Raw genomic sequence first — 26,105 nt, forward strand, 5'->3', positions numbered from 1 at the left:
GTTGCGACGAATCTAACTTCTGGTGCTGGTGATGTTGTAATTTCAGTTTTGATTAACAATTTCTCCAGAAATTATCAATGTAATTTATTTATTTAGCCTAAATGTACATTATTAAATAATGAACTAGCTATATTGAATTCAAACAAACGGCATATTTAAAAATATTACCAAAAATCAAAGACTTATCCTTTTAATTTGGGGTAATTTTGGTTGCATCATTGTATAACTCAGTTTATAACTTGTTTTTAATTGTTTCTCACGCTTTATTTTGTATCTTGCCTTACTCTGTAAAGCACTTTGGTTTGCATCTTGCATGAAAGGTCCTAAATAAATAATGTTTATTATATCTCAAAACACTCAAACATGTAACATCCTTTCATCAAAAATGACCTTGAGATCTTCAAACTAACTGACTTAATTAATTTAAGTCATGCAGCTATATTTATATCTATAATATCTACCCTTTTATTTTATTTTAAGCTGAGCATTTTTACTTTTGAATTAAAATGTTCCCCATGTGTCTTGGGTGATGACTCTGCAATGAGAAATCCAGTTTTCCATTTACATTCCCACTGAAAGTACCTCTCTTAACAAAAGAGCAAATCTTCAAAAACTTTGGAGAGAAGGGTTTCACGTTTTACACTTCAGCCAAAATGAAAAGTAAAACAATAAGTTCTTTATTATTATACCATATGACAGCGTATTACAAAAAACAAAGCATTTTTTTCACAGTTAAATAGAAACAGCAAAACAAAAATCGTACACAGCAGGCCGTACAGTGGGTGGTAACAAAGCATTTGAGTTGGTGTCGAGCCAGAATAGTATTATTAGTAATATTATAATAATTGTGGTGGAAACTTCTGAAGCATTGGAGACAATTATTATTATTATTATTATGTGCAATAACTTTCAAAGTAAAGCAAACCGCTTTCATGGTCCCACACAGAAATGTGCTTTCAAAGACTCAAAAGGGCTCATTCATGAAGCATTTGTTACTCCCCCTTCTGATGCTTCTACTTTTTCATGTTTTCTGACAGTTATTCAGAACAGCAACACACAAAAAAAAAAGACTTCCCTAAAACTGCATCTAATTTACAGTAATTGATGAAATTCAACCACTGGTTTACATCCAGGGTTGTTCTTGTAAAGGCAATAGTGTAATACATAAATCATCATTTTATTGTTTGTTTAGTTGCTTTTTCTCATTAACACACCTCCTTTTCAAAACATGACATCTCGATTAGCTCTGCAATATCAACCACTGGACCCGTAAAAACTTTTTATTGTTATCAAAGATGACAAATTCCCTAATAATGACTTTGGTTTATTTTGTTTAAAAGGATCTTTCCAAGTGGGAGTGAAAACTGAAGGAAGAGTTTTAATCTGACATTATTTGCTGAGGTGTTTTAACCAAGGTGCAATACTTAGAAAGCCAGACAGTATAATTTAGCAAATGTTCTTGTGGACTAAATAAAATGTACTTTTAGGTACTATTTTGTTAGAAAAAAAAAGACTTGTAGAGCTCGAAAAATGTCACATCAGTAGCCGTTACTAAAGATAAACATAACAGCCTGCGTAATGCAGCAGTCAGGTTTGAAATGTACCTTGAATCCTGCAGTTTTTGCCTTTAATACAAGTACCAATAGATTTTGTGCTTTTTGCAACTTCTGTGCTTTGCACTGGTTTGGGTTTGTGGTCAAAATGTAATAAGTTACAGCGCAGACTTTAAATAATTTGTCAAAAACTAAATCTAAAAATATAATTCCCCTTTTTTCCGTAAAAACTAGATTGAAAACTTCTTCCCATATCCCTCAGCCAGACAGTGCCTTTCTCAAGAATCACCTTGCCCAGTTTACCCAAGGCTGCCGTTTGTCACAACCAGAGAGTACATAAACCTTAAGTGAGATGTGAAATGCTGCCTGACCCATCTGGGCAGTCACATCTGGAAGCGCATCCTGTTCTGGGATGCAGGGATTACATGGACATATGTTCAGGAAGCACATATGAGATGTCATCCCATGGGTGGCGGTACAAACCCTGTTTCAGTCTCTTCTGGTCCAGGTAATGCCCTAATGCAAGACAAAGACCAGTTAGAGGTTTTGTTTTCATCATTAATAATACAAATCATCATGGCTCTATGTAAATGGAACTCACCAATAAATCCCATACTACGACCAAGGACAAAGATCCCATTTAGTGCACCGATCTCCACAAACTCGTCAGCCTCGTCTCTGGAACCCGTTCAACATTCATGTGAGAAACAATACTAGACTGTGTGCTTGCAATCACAGAAAACAGACAATGTACTTTTGGCGTCTGAATTTTCAGTTTAATGAAAGGGACTCCTCATGTGAGAGCTGGTGTATTCAGAGACATTGAACGACAAAACCCAGTAGTAGAAATATAAAATATGTCTTGCAGTTTGATTCTTACCGTGTGAAGCCACCACATGTCCTCAGCAAGTCCACGAACGCAACACCAATAAAGCCGTCTACGTTGAGGATCAGGTTGGGTTTCTGAAAAATGTCACAGGAATAACGGTTAGTTGCCCAATTTAACGTATAAAAGAGTAAATGCTGGAATGGTCAAAGATGTCCCATTGAAACATTTAAAATGTTGTGCACATTTGTCAAACTGACAGGTACCTTAGAGGTGGTGATCTTCTCTACGTCTAGGGCGTAGTCAAGCAGTTGGGTGGAGGGGAAATTCAGTTTGACATAGTCCTTCAGAATCTGCACGCGCATGTCTGGGTTGTTGATCTGAAAACGGACACATTTAGATGAATTCCAACTATAAAAACAAGTATTTGTAGGTATAACCTTAATTGCCATCTTTAATCTACATGTGCCATTATTTATTAAGCTTGATGAGGTAACTTCAGATAGTATGAGAAGCTGAGCGCTGCCTACTGATTTGACTCTGTGGCCGATGCCCATGATCAGCTTGCCGTCCTTCTTCATCTTGTTGACAAACTCCATTGGCACCATGCCGCTGTCAAATGCTTTGCTGAACTGCTTTGCGGCTGCATCCAGAGCCCCTCCAAAACGGTCCCCCTGGAATTCATGAATGAACAATGCTTCAATACAGAAAAGATAGGTGATGATAGGTGAGCATTTTCGTAATTCCTATCCTTTTTTTCTGGTTAAATTCGGAATTCTGTAGAACTATGTTACATTTTCTTTGGTGGAACCTATAGCAATATGCGGTAATTGCACGTGTCTTTGGATCAAACTTGTTTCTTCAAAGATTGCAACTTAACAGCTACTTTAAAAGAAAATCAGCATTATTACTTTTATTCATGGTAGTAGGCAGTGTGTAAGCAGTACTTACAATGGTGAGCAGGCCGGAGGTGAGGCTGGAGATAAGGTCCTTGCCAGCACGAGCACAGACGATGGTGTTGTGTGCTCCAGAAACAGCAGGCCCGTGATCAGCTGTCACCATCAGGCACATCTCTATGAACTGGCAGGCATAGCGTGGCAACCTAGATACAAACACAACCCATTTATTAATCCTCTGAAGATATATTTGTAGGAAATTTCAGGTCAACACTTCTCAGTATCTGATCACCGATTGTGAACTAGGCGGCATACTGACCTTCGTTGAAACCAAAGCAAGCCCAGCACTCCTCCTAAACCCATCTCCTCTTTAAAGACCTCTGTGATGGGCATGCCGGCGTAGATGAGCTCCTGGCCTCGCTCGTCACAAATGCTGGTCATGAATGAGGCGGGCTTACGGATAAGACCTAACTCCTGCAGGAAATCCAGTGTAGAGTTAAACCAATATTAACTGTGTACTAACACATAGGAAAGGCAAGTTTATATACATAGCACCTTTTAACACAAGGCAATTCAAAGTGCTATACATAAATTAAAATAGGTACAAATGTGTGAAAATGTCTAAACAGTGTAAAGCAAGGATAAGTATTGGCATATCTGTCAATTGATACGTAAAGAGAAAAGGAAAGGAACCAGTGGCGCCATTACATATTTTGTCCACCAGAGGAAGCTGACAAGTCTATTCTTAAACTTTTAGGCCCCATGTTCAGTAAATACCAAGGTCAAAATGTGTTCATTGTTAATAAATAAATTCACCTTATCCTATCAAATTTATGCCAACTAAATTGTCATTATACAAGATGCAACAGCGTTTTATTCTTTAGTGGCCAACAGAGATGCATTTGAAAAGAGGGAAAAATAAGCCCATATTAGTTTTTTTCTATGAAGTAATGATAAAGTTCCTTACCCTGGCCCAAGAGTAATCCATAGGCACTGTAGGGGGGGGCACCTCCTGAGCAGGAATGATGGTACCATTGGCCACCAGTTCATCATAAACAGTTCTGTAATATTCACAATATCAGTTCAAACCCCCAAAATATTCAATGGCATCCTGAAGTGTTGCCGTGTGATGAATTTCTCACTTGACGACATCGCCCAGCTCATCAAAGCTCTTTGGTACATATGCGCCGGAGTCCCTCAGGGCCTGGTTCTTGGCTACTGCTGTCTCTGAAGCCTGGTTGGCGCAGGCCCCTGCATGGCCAAACTGAACCTGAAGATGGCAGTGAGACAGAGTGAGCTCAAAAACTCATCAACACAACTCGAGCATGTTTGTTATTCATTGTGGTCACCAAACCTCTGAAGTGAACATGGTGGCGCAGGTTCCAATACACCAGCACACCACAGGCTTGGTTATCCTCCCCTCTCCAATGCCTTCACAGATCTTGTACTCTTCTGTGCCTCCAATCTGGGTTGTCATAGTGAAGGAGATGTTAAAAATGGGGAAGGACAGAAAAACAACAACATTATGCTGAGGTTAATAAAATATAAACATTAGTGGAGCTACTCTCACCTCCCCCAGCACAATTATCATCTTAACGCCTGGAGTGTCCTGGTAACGGAGGACGTGGTCCATGAAGGTGGAGCCTGGATATCTGAACAAAGAGGACCAAAAAAACGTGTTACAACAGGCTTTAACTGGACATCTCTCACACCTTAGCTAATAAGACCTTTACCTGTCCCCCCCGATGGCGACACCTTCATAGACACCATCTGTGGTGCGGGAGATGATGTTGTTCAGCTCGTTGGACATGCCCCCGGAGCGTGACACATAAGCAACGCTGCCAGGGCGATACAGTTTGGAAGCCAGGATGTTATCCAGCATGCCACCTGTGTTGCCGATCTTAAAACAGCCCGGCTTGATTCCACCAACCTGGGACACAGAAAATAATGGGTATCAAATTAGCTAATGTGTGCTAGTGGAAATTTGATCATTTCTGGCTTACAAAATGATGAATAAAAACATGTATACACTCTCAGACAAAAACAATGACAAAGATCCTTTTTATTTATCGCCGTTGGTGAGATATGAAGGTATACCGTAGCAGGGCCGATGATAGTGACACCTTTCTCGTCAGCCATCTTGATTATCTTCCTTGTCTGAGCTTCAGGAATGCCCTCAGCTATGATGGCGATTGTGTGAATCTGAAAACATAAATCAGATGAGAGACCGAACTTTCATGCCAGGCTGCACCTTTGAGCTTTTTGCAGTGATGTATGGGATATTTTACAGGAAGTCTTCCTACCTGTGGGTGCTGCATGGCCTCCATAGTGCTGTCGAAGGCTGAGCGCAGTGAAGCAAAGCTGATCAAGACGTCCACCTCAGGGTGCTTCTTCATGGCATCGTCCATGTTCTTAAAGACGGGGAGCAGGATCTCCTTGTGGCCCCAGTAAAACTTCTGCTTGTGATCCCCACTAGGCAACACAAGGCAGAAGACTATAAATAAAAGATTTTCTCTACAGCCGAGTACAGATCTCCAGGTTCGTTTTTTATCAGAACATAAAAAGACACTAAAAAGACAAACCAATTTCATCAAGATAAAATATGACGTGATTAAAGACACACATATCTGACAAGTTAAAGCAGGAGAGAATCAGTGGAATACAAAGTCCGGAAATTCAACTGATTTTAAACAGACTTAAGATCTTGGGGAACCTACGTGAAGGGGTACACCATGGCTGCCACAGAGGGCTCGTCCCGGGAGCACACGTAGTCAAAGTCCAGCATGCCTTGCACTGCACGCGTCTGCATGCCCCACACTATGGCCTTGGTTTGTTTTCTGAATAGCGTGGTGGCTTTGGCTGAAAAAAAGAGAAGGCAGACGGAGAGAAAAATGTTTGGCCGCTTGAAGCAGAAAAAAAAAAGAAATCACAACTGGCTAAGGGGAGGGGGGGGTCGGGATCAGGCTCAGGAAAACAGCAGGAATGGGGATGGTAACAACAGGCGGAGTACAGACAGAACTCACTCTGAGGACAGAGATACAGGAGGTAGAGAAAACAACTCGTCACCATGACAAACATCGCCTCATAATGGAAGGCCATGTTTCTCTGATGCAGTTTGCTGGCCATATTCACATGGCAGGTCTTTCTACGATGCATTGGTTTTTTTCCATGGAAGATATATTAAAATCATTCTGGTGAGATTTTTGACACATTTTTCCACCACAATAAGCCACATTGCAAGTCTAGTAAAAACGATCTGAGTTATTTTTCCAGCCCTAATTTCCAGCAGATACAGTACCTTAAAATGATTGACTTCTTCAGGCTGTCATAAGTCATGGTTTTTCCTTATAATATTAAAGAAATGTCTGGTATGGTTTATTTTCACAGCACGATGTTGTATCAGACATTTTCAAGAAGGTTCACCAATGTCAATTTTGATGTATGCTTCTTTGACAAATTAATGTTCAGAAAAAACATCGAACAGCCACCCTTAAAAAAGGCAAGTAAGCCAGCCTAACAATACCTAAACAGGACAGATTGCGGGGGAAACATTAGCAAAAAAAATGGGGAAGGCAGAGGGAAGAGGACAGAGGGCAGGAGGACAGGTTGTTCACACCCTTCCATACCTCTGCTGCAGCCTGAAGAGGCTATCGCTTCTGTGAGCCGACGGGACAGGAACACAAAATACAACAAAATGAGCAGGAAAAAAAAAGAGAAAATAATGAGTGCATCTTTATCTCATTCAGGAATAGACTTCAGTGCATTCTGTAAGCTGTGTCATCTCTTAAAACCATTCATAAAAAGCACACCAGAGGAAAGACCATGCAAAGCTCAGCTGCTACAAAGCATGCCTTTACTTTAAAAAGCAATCTTTAAAAGGAAAGCCTAAACAGACAACTCAATTGAAATCTCACTTCCAAATAGCCTATACTGAATTTATAAATAGCACACTGAATGTTCCCTACACATCTATTCTTGTTATAATGCATTACAAAACTGCTATTTTTAATTATTCCAAGAATGAAAACTACAAAGATCTTATTGTTTGAGAATATATTGTCCTCAATGGACTACTGAGGCATTGAGGTGAGGCAAACATGTAGGCCTCACACACACACACACACACACACACACACACAAACACACACACTCCTTTCTAGATAAGGAGGGCGAGGGGTAAGAAGAAACAGAGGCAATTCAGTGGAGTGTATAAGGAGCCGAGCGCAGTGTGGGCATGGCACACCTATCACTTACCTTTCCAATCGCCTATGACCACATTCTTCAGAGGCCACAGTATAGAATGAAGAGACTCTTAGAGAAACGAGCATGAAAAGGACGGGGGTGAGAGGAAGCAGTTTGTGCAGCAAATGTAAGAAGAGGAGGAGGAGAAAATAGAAAGAAAATTTTAAAAAAGGCAGAAAAGTAGCATTTGAGGGAGGGAAGGGGGAAATACAGGCCGCAGGGATCAGTGAAATGAAAAAGCAGAAGTGTATGAGTACATATGGGGTTGTGCTCATAAGACTCAGTGGACTACAGTAATACCGTGTTAGTTACCTGCTGGAAGACCTGCTTTACACTTTTTAGCCGGGGTGACATCGTTAGACGTCCTGGCTTCAGAGAAGGAAGCCGTCCTTGTTGTAGCTGGAGTCTGGTACAAAAAAATAAACAAACATTAATGTTATTGAAAGCGTTACAAAAGCTTTCAAGAAGAAATGGTTGGAACCAACAATTTCCCAATTACAGTAATAGTTTTACATGCAATGTATGAGATTATCACCATTCCTTATAGCCGGGACAGGTATACATTTTAAAGAAAGACCACAGTTGACAAATGAAAAGATGGCTTAGTAGCACACACACATTAAAAAAGAAAGTTGTGTAAGGCTTTAGAATAGAGCAACTCAATAGGTTCCAAAACCTGAATCTTAAATCGTGTTTGAACATGCAGGACTGAACTGTATCACAGGTCATTTAATGCCCTTAAAAACAACACCGTTGGGGAGAAAATAGTGCATATACATGCGATATCATATCACCTATATTAAAATGACTTGCTTTGATTTACATAGACAGCTCAAAATGTGATTGCCATCTAACTGGACAATTAGCACATTAAACATGTTTCTGAAGCAATGACATCTGTGATGTGTGTAAAATAGAAGAGCTGCAGGCCATCTCAAATGTTCTCTCTAGTGTGACTGAATGCAAGTACCGCTGCACGGTTGCTGGCGTTGAGGAGGAAGTTGGCCGTGTGCGCATCCATTGGCGGCTGGTTAGGGATCGGCTTGTGGCCCAGAGCCATTCCGACAATGGCCGTCATATGGGTCTCAGTACCGAACACATGGATAGGAATACCTGTGGTCTTTCCTGCAGAAAGGGACAAAACAACATAGCTGTTAAAGTATATGGCTTAAAATCTTTCATTTTCACATTATATAATTAGGGAAAGGTCATTCTTGGAAGAGAATCGGAGTGGACCATCTATCAGTGCCTCACTCACCTACTTCCCCCATCACCCTCAGCCCCTCCTGGTAGTTGGGTCCGCCACGTCGGACAAAGATGGTGACCTCGTGCTCCTTCAGAGGACCTTGGTAGTCTTTGATTGCCCTGACAATGCCCTGAGGAGCGAGAAAGGTGTCAGCCAGTCAGAGCTGCTCAGAGACAAGGACATTGATCTGTGTTTTGCGGTTGGATCATTTAATAAAATGTAACTGACTCTATCTTGCTTTCTAAGGTTACTTACCCTAGCTTAACCTACTTAAAAGACCTTTAATAGGATTGGAGAGTTTACTTTACATGATGTTATTCATATATTTATGCGTTTCACCTTGAATGTTGCTGCTACGTTGGTGAAGTTGGCAATGCTTCCTCCGATGATGAGCACTTTCCCTGCAGGAAACAGAGAGAGAAGTGTTGTTATGTTAGGAAGATGTTCATGACTGAAATACGACACCCAAGTTACAATTTGGTGACAGCCATGAAGTCTATTGCTGGCAGCACACACACAGTGAAAAGAGGATTTGTGACACTCAAACACGCAGGTCACATTGCAGAAAGCAGAATTTATTGCTTTAAGCAAACTTGGAGAAGTTCAAAGAAATCTCTTATTCATATAAAACAGTCAAGCTTGGTTTCCAAAGGTCCCCCCCCCAGACTTTTTGTGGCTTATTTTATTGACCTTGTTGGTGAAAAACAAGTCTCAAACGAGTGTTGGCTGCACCGACCTTGAGTATGTTTCTCCCGTGTCATGAGAGAGAGGATTGTTTTAGCGTAGTCGTAGGTCTGCTGCTCACTGGGCGCACCAGAGTACTCTCCATAGTTGGCCAGTTCTTCCACCCCTCCCAGGTCACAAATGGTGTCACTAAGGAAGAGGAAAGATAGACAGTTAAGGACTAAGTTCACATTTTAATTATTGCTTTTTGATAAAAAAAAAAAAACTGTAAAAAAACTGCACCTAATGCTGCCTTCAAGAGGGAGTCAATCTACATATACCTCAATTTTAAACTTTGAAGCAGAGATAAACATGTCTACAGCCTGGTATAAAATATACCTATAGCTAATTTCCCCTATCAGTTATAGGTGTCATAGTTTGAGATGTATAACTCGGCCGTTAAATTAAATTAAAGGCTTGAAGTTGCCAATTATATGGGCTGTGGATTCTTTGAGTGACAGTCTCAGTTCACTTGGGCCTGACTCATCTCCACGACAAACACCATTTCTCTTAGATTAGCCGGGAGTTGGACAGTAGCGCTGCAGCTGTTTTTTTTATGCAGTGTATGGTATAATGCCTATGTGCCTCGTGTGTGAACAAGAAAAAGCTAACAGGGACACAAACTTACGAAAACCCTGTTCCAAAGCACTAATGAAGGTTAAAACCCTCCCCAGGGAGAATCTAAACTAACAGCTGTTTTACACATTCCTGTTTTTCCTAACCAAAACTTGCTTTGAGGCCTTTAGATACCTTTATATTTTAAGCCATTGAGCAATGAGAGTTTCACACAACATTAAATACTCTATATAGTATATGTTGTATACAACAAAGCACAATCGTCAGCTAAAGCAGCTTGATATGAACCCTTATTAAGGAGTGGTGTACCTGTAGACCACTGAAGCCCCTCCCCCGGCCACCATGGTCCAGATCCTGCCCTGAGGGTTCAGCAGCGTCAGCTTCAGACTCGCTCCGCTCTTTGCATCCAGGTCAGCTATGTATGCCTCCTGCAATTGAAGAATCATACAGTGGTAATAAGGCCAAGCAGGAGGGCATAACATGTTGCCCTTTAGTTGCAGATTCATTTTAATGGAGGTTGGGACTATTCAACATATTTGTGGTGGTCAAAAATGACACGTTTTAAGAAATATCTGCACATGGAAGAAACATTACAATGAGGTATTTTAACTCAATAGATCTTAATACACACATGCATAAAAGCCATCTGTATTGTGCTTCAGATTTACCTCTGGATATGCCTCCCTGCCAAAGGGAGGTGGGAACTCCACATCCCCCCATTTAGCCTTGCAGATGTAATCTGCTGTGGCATCAATCTTGGCTGCCATGTCCAGGATGTACACTCCATCTTTGGTGACGACTGGTTAAGAGAATAAAAGTTGAGCCATTCATTTTTGTGATGTTTTCATGTTACAGAAGAGTATGCCACATTGTTACATTTTAGAATTTGATCATCAATGTGCAAAATTAATAATGAATCCCCTCAAATGCTTAATTCCTTCTGTTGAATTTATAATGCTCAATTCGAGCCGTTGGAATAATGAAATACATGAGAAATTCCCAAAGTGAACAATGACACTCGATCTCACTTCTTAGTGTCCTAAAGTCTTTGAAGTTAAACGTTTTTTTACCGATAGGGTTGATCTCAAGGTAGGTGAAGTAGAGATCCTCATACAAGTTGAAGAGGCCAACTATGAAGCTGGCCAAGACTCTTTAAGAAAAACAAAAAAGCAAACAGTCCATTACAAGTAGGAAACCTTAAGTACATTCATATTACATATATATACACATTACATTTTAAGCCAATTGCTGCCCCAGTTAATTAATTCAGAGTGGATCACACTTTGACTAGTTTTTACACAAGCTCTGCCTTTGGAAGCAAACTGAAATGTGTTCAAACAGGGATCAGTATGTTCTCTGCACATCGGGGAGGTTATTTGGAAAAGGGAAAAACAAATCTAAAACACACAGCTCAAGGTAACTCAACAGCTAAAACACACAAACTACAATGAAGACAGACCATCTTTGATGCACTGGAAGAAAAATATTGCAACAGTTACAAAAGGAAGCAACCAAAAACTGTTTAATATACAAGCTTCTTTTAAGATAACTTTTGAAATGTTGCAAAACAGAAATGCTAATTATTTCTGTTATCATCGTTTGGAAGCACTACGCTGCACAAACTTTCGTCATATTTTGGTGGTACATGCTACACTTTCTACATGGCTGCTATCTGGCAGTAAACTGAATTGCAAACTAGAAAAATGGAGAGGTCTTCCCGAACTGGGCCACTTTTAAAATCGGGAAAGCTTAAATTGTTCATCAAATGGTAGAATATATTTGCCATGTTTCATGCCGTCTCAATAAATATAAATGTATATCCAGGAAGATGCAAAAACACAAGCAATTCTGAAGGTTTAATTTCTGTATTTTTCCGATTTCATGCAGCAGCTGTAATGCAATACATCAAAAGAAACACAGCTTGTGATTGGTGGAGCAATAACTACTGTATATATATCATGATGTCAAATATGGATGCTTATCATAGTGTTGTATTTGTAGCAATTACTGGCCTGTCACATAAGGGGGTTATACCTCTTATCAAAGTATCTCTGAAGTGAAACTGGGTTAAGTTGAAAGCTGTAGATGCTACAGTCTGGATGAAAATAAACAAACAAATAAAAACATGTGTCCTTACTGCTTCTTGTCTTCAGGAACGTGAGTGAGGAGCTGCTCTGTGACCTGGTCTTCACTCAGCTTATCATTCACTGCAACCATCAGCCTCTCGGCCTTGGCGTCCACGTCGCCCACCTCCACTCCTCCCTCGTGGTGGAAAAGCACTTGGTCGCCCTCACGTGTGGCATAAATACACACATAGAACTCCTCCTCCTGGGTAAATCGGTAGAGTATTAGGCAAAGTACAAGCATATATAAACAGAGATATTTTCGGCAAATTGCAGAGCGACTGTTTCTCTTGTTTACAAAAGGCTGACAAGCTTGTTTGACAAATATCCCATTTAGTTCCCTATTTTAACAGAGCTGACCTTCAGGCATGTTTTCCAACGGTCATGGATGACACATATACTGCAACACTATTTAGTCTGAGAGGACATCAACCACCTAATCACATGACCCTAATACAAAATACAAAAACCATATTTGTGTCTTTGCCCTTGATATTTTAATGTACTTGCTGAATGGGTTAACTAGTGGTTATCATTTTCATTTTATTACTTGAGGTTAACTCATCTTGGCTTTCAGAACAGGATGTGAAATGACGAAACAAAAGAAACGTAGCATACATCACCTGTGGGTGTGGAACAAACGGCTCAATGAGGAAGTTCTTCAGTACACCCTTCGCCTTCCCGACCTATTCAAGGCAAACAGTTGATGTCACAAACCCAAACACATCATTTCATACTCCTCCGAGGTTTAAATTACACTATATTGTCATATCTACACGCCATTCCTTGGAGTTACTTTACAACCTTGAGCAATGATTGCATTATTTGGTGTACCAAATGAAGATATAAGCATGACTAAGAAGCAAATCCACATCACGGCATTTGTTTCTTTGCTTGCGCGGAGACAAATATTACTTAATGGGAAATCAAATATCCCACCCACTGCAGCACAATGGCTGAAAGATGTAATGCTATTTTTACATTTGGAGAGGATTACATTTGCAATGAGAGGCTCAGACAAATTTCGGTCAGTCTAGGAACCTCTTCTGTCATACTTTAGTAATCTTCGAGGAACTCCCCGGCACACTGACTGACCAAGTTATAAGTAGTCAGTAATGGAATGTTGTGGCTTGGGTCCACGCTATAACATACTCGGCCTGACATGCAGAGCTCTGAAGTCATGCTTTATCTCATGGTGATCCTATTCATTCGTTCGTATTGTAACTTTATTTAGGAGTAGTTATCTATAGATACCTGTCACTAAAAGCTTCTTTTTTTTGTCATTATTATTGTTGTTTGGGTCCAGTCGAGGTGGGTGGGTGGGAGGGGGGTGTTTTGTTTTGTGTGTTTAAAAAAGACAAAAAGAGTGAAAAATCTTATGTAACCTTGCTGATACGTCATTGTCACAACTAAAGATTTGAAAAAAAATAAAATATATATATATATCTACACGCCCAGTATTTCTATGTTCACAATACCTTATTTTCTATTTAAATAAAACACCTAGAATGGCAAATGATACTTAAAAACAACAACTAATGGCACGTCTGGCCAAGAAATGAGTTTCCTTGTTTACTGGTAGTATGGAGACAGTTTGTTTGAAGAGCAGCACGGCATGTTTGCATGCATGTTGGACCAGAAATAGTCCACGCTCTTCCTTTGGCATTATATAACCTCTGACCTGGAAAAATCTAAACATAAGCCCATGGCCTCTTGCAGTGGACACAAAAGCCTTCTGCACATAACAGCTCTGCATGCTGGGACTAATGCACAAGAAACAGAAGCGTACAATCTATTCAGATACTGTTCAAAAGATGTGATTTACTGCATGGGTCGGACTGTTTGACTGCATGCTTATCTTCATTTTATGACACGATTAGTCAGAATCTCACTGAAGCAGCAACCATGCGCTAAACATATCTTAGATGCATCAGATTTTCATTGGTCAATATGATGTCTTTGTGTTTTTATAACATCACGTACCAATATACTATGTGAGCCGTTATGTGACATATTCCAATATTGGGAGGTTCTAAAGTTGAAGATAAAGATAAAGAAACAAAGGAAGACAATAAAGTCATCTGTATAATAGGAATATGTTTGGAATAATATCAAATACTGCGGATACAGTGTTTGATATTATTTCAAACCTATTCTGAGAAAATAAAAAATCTTGAACGGGAATACAAACAACAAACAGCTTGCCCTTTAGTAAAAAAGACTGACTGCTCTTTGTCAGGATGAAAAACAGCCAAAAATCAGTTTCAGAATGTCACAAAAGGAGTGTAAAAAATGTCTCTGGTAGATTACTTTTTATTTGCGTGTTTCGCTTTATTAAAAAAGGTAATGCTGGGCTGCTTTTGCTCTACAGGCTTTAAAGAAAGAGAGATTACTCACAGTGGTCTCTTTCATCATACGGGTTTTAAGCCACTCTTGGACACCCTGCAGGTCCAGGTTGATGCCCACCAGCCCGAGCTTCCCCCTCCGTTTGATTAGCTGATCTGGCTTTACCACCAGCCGCTGTAGGGAAGAAAGTTAAAGAACAGCCACATATTTTACACAAGCACAGATTTGCACTGATACGGGTGTGAAATCAAAATCATACAGGGCTAAAGTATGATTCTTGGAACAAACAATTTCCCAAATTACCAATACTATGACACAAACATGGTAAAAATATCAAATTCAGCCTCAGATATGCGTTATTTGCTACAAAACAAAATGTGGCTCTATAAAATGTCTAGTCTAGCTCAAATATCTTTAAACATTTCCACAAGTACAGAAAGTTAAAACCATCACTTAATGCATCTGTACACATCACATGCCACTGTGAAGGTAATCACATAATGTCCAGCAAACCATGCACACAGTAACTGACAAGTACAGCACATAATTAGCCTCATGACTTCAATCAGCAGAGGAAAGTCTCTCAAACTAAGACTGGCGAGTAAAAAGGCTGTTGTGGTTGGCTTTCTCAGCAGCCTCACCTCGGTCAGCAGCCATGGATGCTCCTGTGCCAGGCGCTCCCAGTCGGTCTCAGCTGTGGCGTTGGCATAGCGGAAGCGATTCTGCACAGCCGCCGAGGTGCAGATGTACTTGGACAAGAACTCTTTTCCCGTCTGCTCTGAGATGGCTTTCGCTGACATGGTGGCGCTGGATAGCACAGGACCTTTAGGAGAGAGAGAGGCAAACAGTTCATTTCCCAGAGTTACAACATAATCCCATGTCAATATTGATTGATAAAACAAACAAAAGCCAGGCCAAGTCAATTCAGCTTTTTTTTTAAATAAAGATGGGTTATTTTGCATTCCTACCAACAAATCTAATGAAACACAAATTCCTGAATAATAAATCCTGGTATTGTGCAGCTGTTTTTTGGGATGTCCTAGCCTCACACTAATGTTTTACAAAGCTAGCCCGACAAGCTTTGAGATGCATATTTCATTAAGTTCAAGCTAAGTGGCCCTCTGAGGTCTTCTGGTGCTTTGCCAATCCTGTGACAATCCTGACAGAGCTAAAGTGTAAAAGTTTTCCCTGTCTGCTGAATGGTTGCATGGTTATCCAATACAATCGAGCAGGCAATGAAGGCAACTTCTACAATCCAGACAGACCAAGAGAGTTAAGGACCAAGAACTATGGATGTGCGCCAGAACTTAAAACTGTATTTAAAAAAAAAGTGTGTGAACTAGTATTCTTGAGGCAGAATAAATCCATCATCTTACTAAGGATTTCAAACTGTCAGCACAAAGGAGAAAGTAGAGGATGTTCATAATAATTAGCCCCCTTCCGCAAATTCATGATATATCTAGTCAAAAAGATAACCAATTCAGACAGCTTGACCGAAATTGGGTGTTCGGGTTTTTGCAATTAAGCTTAACTAAACACAAAATCGATATGAACCACAAAATACAAATAGAAAGCAAAGCAAACTATCCTTTAATTATGTATATGTATATAGAAATATGTAAATGAAGAGATAAGACAAGCTGCACTGATGATCATGACATTCCTGTTTTAAACGTGTTGTCATAGCTGCTGTACATCACATACATTACAGTAGAAGGCAATGTGTGGAACAACCCAAACAATTCCATGAAGAACCTTTACAACCCCTACTACAGACTAAACAGAGATAAGCACTGAGCCTTTGTAACATGCATCATATCTCCCCTGCCTTTGTGTAGCTGATAAGACGTTATGATGGCTTTATTTCAGCTTTTCAAATGTTTACAGTAGCTTTATGGTAGCAGTTGCAGCATCAGCTGCCGCACTACAACATATAAAGTCAAGAGGTCTGTCAAATATAACCTGGGGGGTGTTTGGCTAAGATTTAGCTTAGCACGCTACCCTGTCATGCTTTCATAACCAGATGTCCCAGTATTTAGCCTCCCATAATCCACGGGTCCAGCCTATTGTTTGAAGCTATCTAGCCGTGAAATATGTGTCACTGTACAGGCTCCTGAGATGAAGGAAACTGGGGTTGGTAAGAGGCAGCAGCAGCAGCATCACATGGGGCCAGAAAGGGGGTACTGTTTCAGCTGCTATAGCATCACTTTTTCCCCCATCTATTCTGTAGTGCTACATCATGTGCGTCAGGCCAAAACCAGTGAATGAATCTCCTGTACCAGTTACCACACCCACTCCACATAGTTAGTAGCCTTGACAAGCTAACATTGCAAGTTCAATAACGTGCTGTGCGTAAATAAGGAACAACTTCCTAGAATGGAGATGTAGAGATGAAGTAAGTGCAGCAAACCTTTCTGAGTGAGCTATGAAATTGAAATAACAAGCTTTACAGGACGGTCAGGACAGGGACATGATGTAGTTATGTTAGCTTGCGTTTGTGATTAATTTCAGCTTTTTCCTCACCCGGAAAATGATGCGTAATTAAAATATACCCCAACTCTGTCCCAAAGATAAACAGTTGAATCAAACAAAGTGATAAACAGTAATACTTGTTCTGTCGCAGGCAGGATGTCAGCTATTTATCAATTCGCACATCATCTTACACCTGAAAGTCCTGTCTGACTGGCTAACTGGTGTAGCTTCACACTGCTGCATACAGCCTTTTGCTAACTGGTGAAGCTAACGTTGGTTTAACAAAATAACATTTAACAGGATGGGGTTACCTTGTCAATGAAAGTAGCACCTCCTGGAAGTGCAAGAATCACGTCCCGGTGTGAAATGGCACAGTTTAAGAGTCACTACTTGTTCTTTAACCTGGGTCTGCAACTGCCAGCTGCCAACTCGCCTCACACTCGTCCTGACTGTCGTACCATAATCTGGCGACCGATTACACGTCAATGACTGCGCCTGATTGGTCAAACCCTAGTCACGTGATGACGTCAGTTACACACACAACTGCATAATAAGAGGCCATCCATTAATTATTTATATCCTATCTGTGCAATAATGATTTAGTGATACCATCAAATTTAGTAAGAAATCCTTGTGCAATAATATTTTAAATGTTCATTACTTTGGTTGTATGTCAACAACTCTGAATTTATTCTTATATTTAACTAATATTCGTACTATTCACACAATATAAAAATACATTTTGTTCATATTTTCTTGTATTATTTCTCTGTTTATAACTATATACTATTATTCTAAAATGGGATCCACTGTTACAGTTTTGCCCTCTGCTGGAAGAAGAAATACCCCTAACATAAGTAGCCTAAAAATATCAAAAGTCATTTCTTTAGACATTGCTTAGGTATTATGAGAATACATATGTAAAAAAAAAAAAGCATGCTTTAAGGAAACCTTTTTTAAGAATGGTATACAATTATATATTTTTGCAGACATTTTTTTTTGCTTGTTAAGGGGTAATTTAAAACTACTCCACAGTATATTCAATTATAATATATTAACCTTTTAAAGCAGATAACAGGTTTTTATGTTAAAATTATTTAACTTTAATTAAAGTTGTCAAACGAAGAACTTTTAAGTAGAGAATTTTTGTAAATTTCTCTATACAAAATTAAAAGAAAAAAGTCCCAACATTACAGTAAAAGACGAGCCTTTATTTTTCGCAATAAGAAAAGCATGTCAGTAATACTGTGACAAGGTTTAAAAATGATACATAGATCAGTGATAGAACAATTACGGTAGAAGTTTCCAGCCTACTATCAGTGCCCCTTTAAAAAAACAGGTGGAACAAGTAGGGTAAGAGCTGTACTGACAGAACGTGCATAACAAGTATGGGTGGATGATAGCCAGGTGATTGACAGTTGAGATGAAGTCTGCTATGGTTCACTGGATGAAGAATTCCATTGCAAAAAATCTGTTTGTTCACTGACCAGATTTTAAACATGTCCTGTAAAAAAATCACAAAATCAAAAACCAACATGCAATACCAGTGTAAATGTTGCCTTTTGCAAACAAGAATTGCTCTTCAACTTTTGTTGTACTGCTTGACTGTAAGAAGATCTGTTCTTTCTGGTAAGGCACCAAATAAATTTCAAGGGGACAGTGGGGCAGATGTGTAAGCGGTGCTTTCGAAAGAAGGAAATCTGTAGGCGTGTGCTGATTTTTGGCCTGATTCAGGAAAAAAAAACAAAACTAAAAACCTTGTGCAATGTGAAAGCAAAGAGGATGATGTGAAAAACATTTACAAATGAGTCTCTTAAAAAAAGAAGGAAGACAATGAACACTGGCATTATGCTGTATACAGGTCGGAATATACAGTACAATAAATATAAATAGACTAAGGGAAAAGTGAAGACGAAAAAAACATGTATGGACAAAACGCTTTACATTCGAGTCAAATATACAATGCAGCATGGAGAAGAAACAAAAACCCTGCACGTTGATTCTATAAATTTGGCAAGTGAGCCAAAAAACCTGAACACGCGCTCGCAAGAAACCGGTGTTGTCCTATAAAGGCTGTCCTGAGGTCAGTTTAGACATTGAACTTCCACAGCATATTGACTCTTACTCTATGGAGACATGCTGTCCCAGGATAACCTTATAAACGTATGCCATGTTAAGTCTTCTAAAAATCAACCATGATGCTTACACTTCCAAATCATTTCTACCAACTGCTCACTTCTGAAGGTGGAGGCAGCTCAACAAGATTTAAATTGAATTTAGATTTTGGCAAAAGGGGCATGCTCTGATCAGCTGATCCAAACCTCCTAAAAAACAAAAAAAGACTTCTTAAGCACTTTCTTATTTACAATGTTAATTTGTAACTAAAGTCTCTCAATTATTCTTCCCACGGTTTGTTAGCATCTGGGGAAAGAATTTCAGAGTGTATGCATTAATCAAAAACAATTTTAAAAAAGAATAGTGGGAGCATTTTGCGAGACACTCAGGAGTGTGAGCGTCAGGAGGTGACTGTGGGTCCAACTTGATTCTGTCCACTGCAGGGCTGCATTTTCCAGCGGGCTCCTTCACTTTAGCCAAATTGGAAAAAGAAATTTCCAGGTCCAGAGTCTTGAGGGAGAAAAAAGAAAACGTTAGTTAATTCTTCCGTGCTTCAATAAACTAAGTTATGTTTGAACTTGGAGAAAAAGATACCTGGACTGGAATCAAAACTATATCCACCTCCTCCACCTCCTCCTCCTCCGCCGCCACCACCATGGCCGCCAAAGAAAGCCCTGAAGATGTTGTTTGCGTCAAAATCTAGAGAAAAATTATAATATGGCAGGATGAGCAGGTGATGACGAAGTTTAGGTAAAACAATATGAGTTACTAAACCAAACAGAGTGGAGGTGAATCAAGCCGTTTGACATTGTGAATATATCATAAACACATCATCACAAGTCTATTGTGTTTGTACACTACACAGGAAACACTTTGTTTGTAGTGGTCTGTATACATAAAAAACAACCCTAAAGTTGCAGAAAAAGCTGGATTATGGGGACTTGTTGACTTCAAATGTAGTGCTTGGTACCACAAAATACAGATGATTTTAAAATGGTTAAAGTGCAATAGTTCTGGCTATAAAATTGTCTGACTTCTTTTTATAACAACCAACTACGGTGAAAAGGTGAAGCAGCATGGACAATACCAGGAAACCAAAGCAGCTACATGGAATTCGATTCAAGTTATTATTTACAGTTGTGCTTTTCCTACAAAAATAAGTTCAAAAATGTATGCAAGACGCACATTTCTTTATTTGCATTATCTGAGTAATGACACCGAATAATCGTTAGTGAGTAAGTTGATAAAAAAACACACACACACACACCATAAAAGAGGCAGACCATTGTGTTTTAAATGTGTACCTTTATGCTTTTGCAAAATACTGACACCCCCCTTATGACCTGCAGGTTCAATGTATATTTACCGAGGAAAATAAAAAACCTAAAGCTTTTACCTCCGCCATCACAGGAGCCTTCGTCCTCCAGGTCGTGTCCGCTGTCGTAGCGGATCTTCTTCTTCGGGTCGGAGAGCACAGTGAAGGCCTCGCCCACCTCCTTGAACTTCTTCTCCTCCTCCTTCTGAACCTCTTGGGTCGCTGCACTGTGGCGATCTGCAAGACGATGATGCATAACAACAGAAACCTTGAGATAAATAATCCTTCAAAGGTAATCAGAGCCGGTATCCTGCGTGTCTGTGCAAAGACCGAGAGACCTACCTGGGTGGTGCATGAGGGCCCGTTTGCGATAAGCTTTTTTGATCTCGTCTTCGGTGGCGTTTTTGCCGACTCCTAACACCTTGTAGTAATCTTTCCTTTTGCTCTTCTTCAGCTCCAGCTGTGCCGTCTTCAGCATATGCTTGTGCTCTACGGGGATAAAATGTGATGGGTGTAAATCGAGTCAATCCATCAGTTAAGAAAGGTAAACATGCAGGAGAAAAACAAACAATAGCCACCAGCTTACCTGAAGTTTTTTCTGTCTGGTAAACTTTTTCATAGTCGCGCACGGCCTCCTCATACTGCTCTGTGTTCATGTAACTAAGAGGTCACAAAAAACTATTTAAAAACCGCACAATACTGAGCATACAATAAGTCAAATTGTCCTCATCTCTGTGGAACATACCACTGAGCTCTTCTTAAGTAGGCCTTGATGTAGGTATCGTCGAGTTTGATGGCACTGGTGCAGTCTTCAATGGCTTCATTAAGTTTCCTCAGCTGTAGAGGAGGAAAAAGAGCCTGAACACTTTGCAAGATTGCTATCTATAAGCATATAATAAGACAGCATTATTAATCAAGTGCAATGGATCGGTAATATGCCGCTCAACGCCTTACCTTTGCTCCTGCTGTGGCTCTGTTGCAGTAGAGTTTAGCGTTGGTCTTGATGTTGTTGGGGTCTATCGTCAGGGCCTCTGTGTACAGCTTGTAGGCAGCGTCATAGCTGCAGTTCTTAAAGGCCTGGTTGCCCTCGTCTTTCTTGGCTTTTAATGCTTTGGCATTCTGATTTAGAAAGGGAACAATTGATTATGTTACTTTGAAAATCTTTACTAACACTTGAAGTGAAGTTTAAGCCGGTGTGTGTGTTTGTAAAAAAACACAAGTTCTGATTATACTGTTTTTCACAATAATGCCAAAGGTGTGTATAGTGGAGGGCTAACAAGTCAAACAAATCAAAATCCTTTTGTACCTAAAAATGTATTTCTTAACAGTCTTTGTGAGCATCTTGGCTTATATTTCTTGCACTTGGCCTTTTTCATCATGTCAAAAGGGATGAGCTATCGCAAGAGGTGAACATCTGTAAATGTGTTGCACTGTGCCCAAACATACATAACTAGCATTACAACCGGCTGAATTTGTCATGCACATCTGGATTTAATAAATTCATAATACTTGATTTTCTCTATACTAATAGATGCTGTGTGAGGAGGAAGAAGAAAGAATGACAATCTTACCCTGCAGGCTAACCGAGCCTTTTCATGGTCAGGAGCCATGCGCAGAGCCTGGACAAAGAACTGTACGGCTTTATCGATGCAGTCCTCATAGTAGAGACACAGGCCTCGGACGTAGAGTGCGTCTGCGTTCGTGGCATCCATTCGCAGGATATCACTGTAAAAGAAAGTACAGTGAAAGATCTGAAGAACGTGTACATCGAATTCCTCTTCGAAGCAACTAAAGCAAACCCTGAACACATTTTAAAAAGTTAATCAAAGAAAAGAATGCATCACTGTCACTGTAACAAAACCACCTCACAGCGTGAAGCTAACACCCGTGGTTCCTACCTTGCGACAGACTGGGCTTCTGGATAGCGTCCCAGCAGAGCCAGACACTCAGCTTGAGGATTTTGAAGCGGTGGCAGGCTGAAGCCACAGCTAAGGCCCGGTCCATGCAGTACACCACCTGGAGCAGCACAAGAGCCCATTAATACAAACTCAATATTTCAATTCAAATATAAACAAACAGTGTGAACAGAAGTATGTCAATGGTGTGCAAACTATATTATACATACATATTCATGAATTATAAAAGTTGTTGCTTATATTTTGTTGTTGAGTATGACCGTTTAACATATGAATACCTAAATGCAAAACTAGTCTGACAAGATGACCACATCTTCAATGGGCTGTACTGTGAGTGAGTTTGGTGGGGAAAAAGAAAAAGGGGGATAACATACCTTTCTGAAATCCCGTTTTTCAAAGCCAAAATCTGCCATTCGTTCGTACTCCAGTAGAGTTGACGCAGTCTTATTCTAAAACATAAACAAGGACAATAATCAACACTGTATTTACGTTGTTAATAAATGGGTTTGAGTTGCAAGAGTCTGCTTTTAGCTTCAAGACTGTTCTTAATATGTAATTCAATTGAATGCATTCCTACATGGGAATTACATGAAATAAAAATGAGCCGCACCTCCTGCAGGGCCTCTCTGTTGCTAGGCTCCAGCTCCAAGACCTTCTGAAAGCAACGATTGGCCGCCATGGCGTTTCCCAACAACAGGTGGCACTTTCCCTCACGTAGATGACCCTGGAGGACAGAGGGGAAACATTTCCTACTTAGGAATGGGTAAAGAACTCAACATGTGTACCCACTTTTCTGTGCAGCTAAGTGGCAGGCAAAGCTAAGAATGAAGATGATGTTCAAACCGACCTTCATGAAACAATCATCCAGCCGCACAGCCTGCTGGGAATCTTCTAGGGCCTCACGAAAGCGGAAGAGCATCATGAGGGTGGCCGCCCTGTTCCCATAATAACTGGCTGTTTTGGGACTGGCATCTTGAGATAAAAGAAAGAACACACATGTCACATGGTGAGATGTAGGGGCAGAAGAAACTGATAAACACCGCGGATATATTGTAAGTCCACACAAGTCAAGATGTCCCTGTGACAGTTTAAAATACATGAAGGGGACATGTGATGGGAAAAATCCCAGGAGGGGGCAATGACTCATATGTCATGGTAATTTATTTTGCTGATTTGCTGGGAGAGGAGCAACAACATGAGGATACTAGCATATCTCAAAGAGAGAAAATGAATAAAGATTGGTTTGATAGGAAAAGAGTCGTAACCTTACCTATGGCCTTGGTATAAAAGTTGAAAGCCTCAGAGTAATCCTTCTGGCTGTAGAAGGCATTTCCTTGCTCTTTGAAGCCTTCAGCCTCACTGCAGAGAAAAAAAAACAAGTCAAGTTGGACAGGGGCATCACAAATAGAACAGTCATTTTCTCATCAAATATAGCTAAATCAAACTGTTCAGCAATAAAATCAGACAACAAATTAAAGCCTTCCATAAATCAAGATTTACAGAAAATGTTCTTAAAACAGACCAGCTGGTTTGCATATTCATTTCCATCAGAGAATTCTTTGGAAAGGAGGCAGGGCCGGAAAGGACTGAGTTAGTTACACCTGGAACTGGGACAGTAGTGCAGGGCACACACAGTCCTAGTAGCTGCAGTACTAAACATAGCAGTGAAATTCACCTGCTGCAGTCCTATTAAGAGCGAAGTGTTAAAGGGTAAATGTACCGGCTGACTGGTTAGAGGAAGAAGCTTCCCTTCAGTGTGTTGAAGTATTCAAAAGAGTTGCTTTTCATGCCACACCCAAGTCAGTGACATCATGGGAATTATTTTCCATCAATTCAGATTGGGAATCAGGAGAAATGAAACCAAAAGATAAGAACGCAGCAACAATTTACTGCAGCACTCAGTTCTTTTAGTATGGCCAACAACAACTTCTAAAACAGGATTAGTGGTTGTATAAAGGTGTACAATTCAGTAAGTCTGAAAATAGATGCATGTCTTGTTAGGTTTGTCACATGCTGCTGCCCTGGATTTTATAGTAAGCATATTCACCCTTAATTTGTCATACCAATATTACATTTAAGACAGAAACATTTTGTCTTTTAAAAATATTGTGCCTAATGAAATGTGAAAATTGCACTGGTACATTTTTGGATTTCAATACGTTTTAGATTTATTGTTGAGCTCTGACTTGGAGTTTGACCACAAATGCAGCTGACTACTTATGTAACATCTCACTTAACCCGTTCAGAAGCCTTCAATGCTTTTTTATTATAAATTGAATAGTACAAGCTTAAAATCCTCTTCAATCTTTTATACTTAGAAGAGAAGTTTTACCCCTTTGCATAATTTCAGCCAGGGCATTTTTTTTGGTTTTACTTTAAAATGGGTCACAAAGCAATGACACCTTTCCCTTTTTATATGTATGTATGTTTTTATATGTATATGTATATTGTCTGATTTCTAGCTTTGCATATTTTTAGTTGCAGAAATGATTCAAATATTAAAACAATATGGAGGGAAACATGTCTTCTTTCACACAATTCATTTCACATTTTGACCCTAATGCAGTTTATCTGCCAACATTTAAAAAAAAAAAGCAATGTATGTTAGCTCAAAATTTAGACTGCCAACTTTACATTTCACTGGCCAAAGGAGTACTATGGATTTGTACATGTATGTGAATCATTTAGAAGATTAATATAAAAGAAATGCATGTATTACATTTGCTTTTTCTTTAGAAAACGTTAATTTGGTATTACCACAATGAAATACTAATCATTACGACCGTTTTAAATGTTTAGGTAGTTTAAAAGTTAGACAATGACTGTTTCTTCATGTGATAGTCAAGAGTCCAGCTAAATGCGAATAGTCAGCTTCTTCTGGAACTTTCTAGAAAGAGCAAAGCACAGAACGCTGCTGTTAAGCAACAAGCACAATACTGTACCTGCTGATTTATTTAACATGTTCAGATTAAAAATGTTTCAGTACTAATACTTAAAATAACCAGTGGGTCGCATATTACTTAATATTTTTTTAAGAAAACTGTAACTGAGCATGTGCCGAGACACGCTAATTATCTTAGCTAGCTTCTCCTGACGATGAAGTTTCGAAGTGAATTAGAAGAAACCCACAATATGTAGTCTAATTCAACCGTACAATCTACAATTGCGCAACTGATTGTTATTATGACAACTAATAAAATGTAAGATTTTTCTTAGAGTGGCGTTTTTTCCCACGTAATGCTAGCCTGGTTAGCTCGTGATCTCGTTGTTGTGTCCGAGCCTTGTCAGCCAGCGGAGAGTTAGTTCAGTCAGTGAATCCCGGGTTATTTTGACACTATACACACATCACAACTAAACACACACAACAGTAATATGTTTACCGCTCCAAATCCTCCGGATTAAGGATTTGAGGATCTGTGTCCACCGGTATGTCGATGTCAACAGCTGCCATTTTTTCTGGAAAGGACGAACACGAATCTACGTCATTTCCGGTAACAGCTTTTTTTCTTCAGTTTTTGAGGTCATAGGCCTGTGAGAAAAAAAACGAAACACTACATTTCCTAATGAACCCCGTCCTTTTGGTTGTTCTTAGTTCAAATGTAATGTTATTTAGAGTCCTAGATGAGTAGCAAAAAATAAATACATATCAGTAGCTAGAGTTGCTTGTCGGAAGGAATTTGTCACCAATGAAAATAATTAAGTGATTATTTTTAAAAAGCGGTTCTACTCTTTTAATGTACATCAGGAGCTAGCGAT

General features: G+C 39.7%; 2 protein-coding genes across 3 annotated transcripts; both read right to left on the minus strand.

Moving 5' to 3' along the window:
• Nucleotides 1-654: 654 nt before the first annotated feature.
• aclyb (ATP citrate lyase b) lies at nt 655-17,457 on the minus strand. Of its 2 annotated transcripts, XM_063893293.1 has the most exons (29): nt 17,315-17,457; nt 15,173-15,354; nt 14,583-14,705; nt 12,809-12,871; nt 12,200-12,390; nt 11,133-11,212; nt 10,731-10,861; nt 10,372-10,490; nt 9,500-9,636; nt 9,103-9,164; nt 8,776-8,893; nt 8,488-8,642; nt 7,830-7,923; nt 6,902-6,931; nt 5,993-6,134; nt 5,579-5,747; nt 5,373-5,477; nt 5,009-5,205; nt 4,846-4,927; nt 4,630-4,740; nt 4,418-4,545; nt 4,243-4,336; nt 3,595-3,749; nt 3,331-3,481; nt 2,910-3,053; nt 2,646-2,759; nt 2,434-2,516; nt 2,155-2,231; nt 655-2,069 (listed from the first exon to the last, which is right to left on the minus strand). In XM_063893293.1, the coding sequence occupies exons 2-29, from the start codon at nt 15,329-15,331 to the stop codon at nt 1,975-1,977; spliced, it is 3,309 nt and encodes a 1,102-aa protein (XP_063749363.1). In that variant the 5' UTR covers nt 15,332-15,354; nt 17,315-17,457; the 3' UTR covers nt 655-1,974. The 2 variants fall into 2 exon arrangements, with proteins under 2 accessions (XP_063749363.1, XP_063749365.1); XM_063893295.1 differs by lacking the exon at nt 6,902-6,931.
• Nucleotides 17,458-18,193: 736 nt separating this feature from the next.
• Nucleotides 18,194-25,878, minus strand: LOC134870808 (dnaJ homolog subfamily C member 7-like). The gene is given in 15 exon segments (XM_063893236.1): nt 18,194-19,628; nt 19,713-19,817; nt 20,515-20,670; nt 20,776-20,922; nt 21,020-21,093; nt 21,179-21,270; nt 21,388-21,552; nt 22,005-22,158; nt 22,332-22,383; nt 22,386-22,449; nt 22,724-22,798; nt 22,960-23,073; nt 23,197-23,321; nt 23,620-23,708; nt 25,730-25,878. Coding segments are annotated over 15 exon segments (1,521 nt in total). The 5' UTR covers nt 25,801-25,878; the 3' UTR covers nt 18,194-19,590.
• Nucleotides 25,879-26,105: the final 227 nt, after the last annotated feature.

This window comes from Eleginops maclovinus, chromosome 10 (assembly GCF_036324505.1).
Source record: "Eleginops maclovinus isolate JMC-PN-2008 ecotype Puerto Natales chromosome 10, JC_Emac_rtc_rv5, whole genome shotgun sequence".
NCBI classification, from domain to species: Eukaryota; Metazoa; Chordata; class Actinopteri; order Perciformes; family Eleginopidae; genus Eleginops; species Eleginops maclovinus.

What these genes read in the sequence shown, in the direction of transcription:
- aclyb (XM_063893293.1), bottom strand. Translation starts at nt 15,331, where the DNA reads ATGTCAGCGAAAGCCATCTCAGAGCAGACGGGAAAAGAGTTCTTGTCC. An exon ending in TGATAATTGTGCTGGGGGAG is followed by an intron (nt 4,741 to 4,845) that starts GTGAGAGTAGCT and finishes ATGACAACCCAG; the next exon opens with ATTGGAGGCACAGAAGAGTA. An exon ending in CCTCCGGCCTGCTCACCATT is followed by an intron (nt 3,054 to 3,330) that starts GTAAGTACTGCT and finishes CATGAATTCCAG; the next exon opens with GGGGACCGTTTTGGAGGGGC.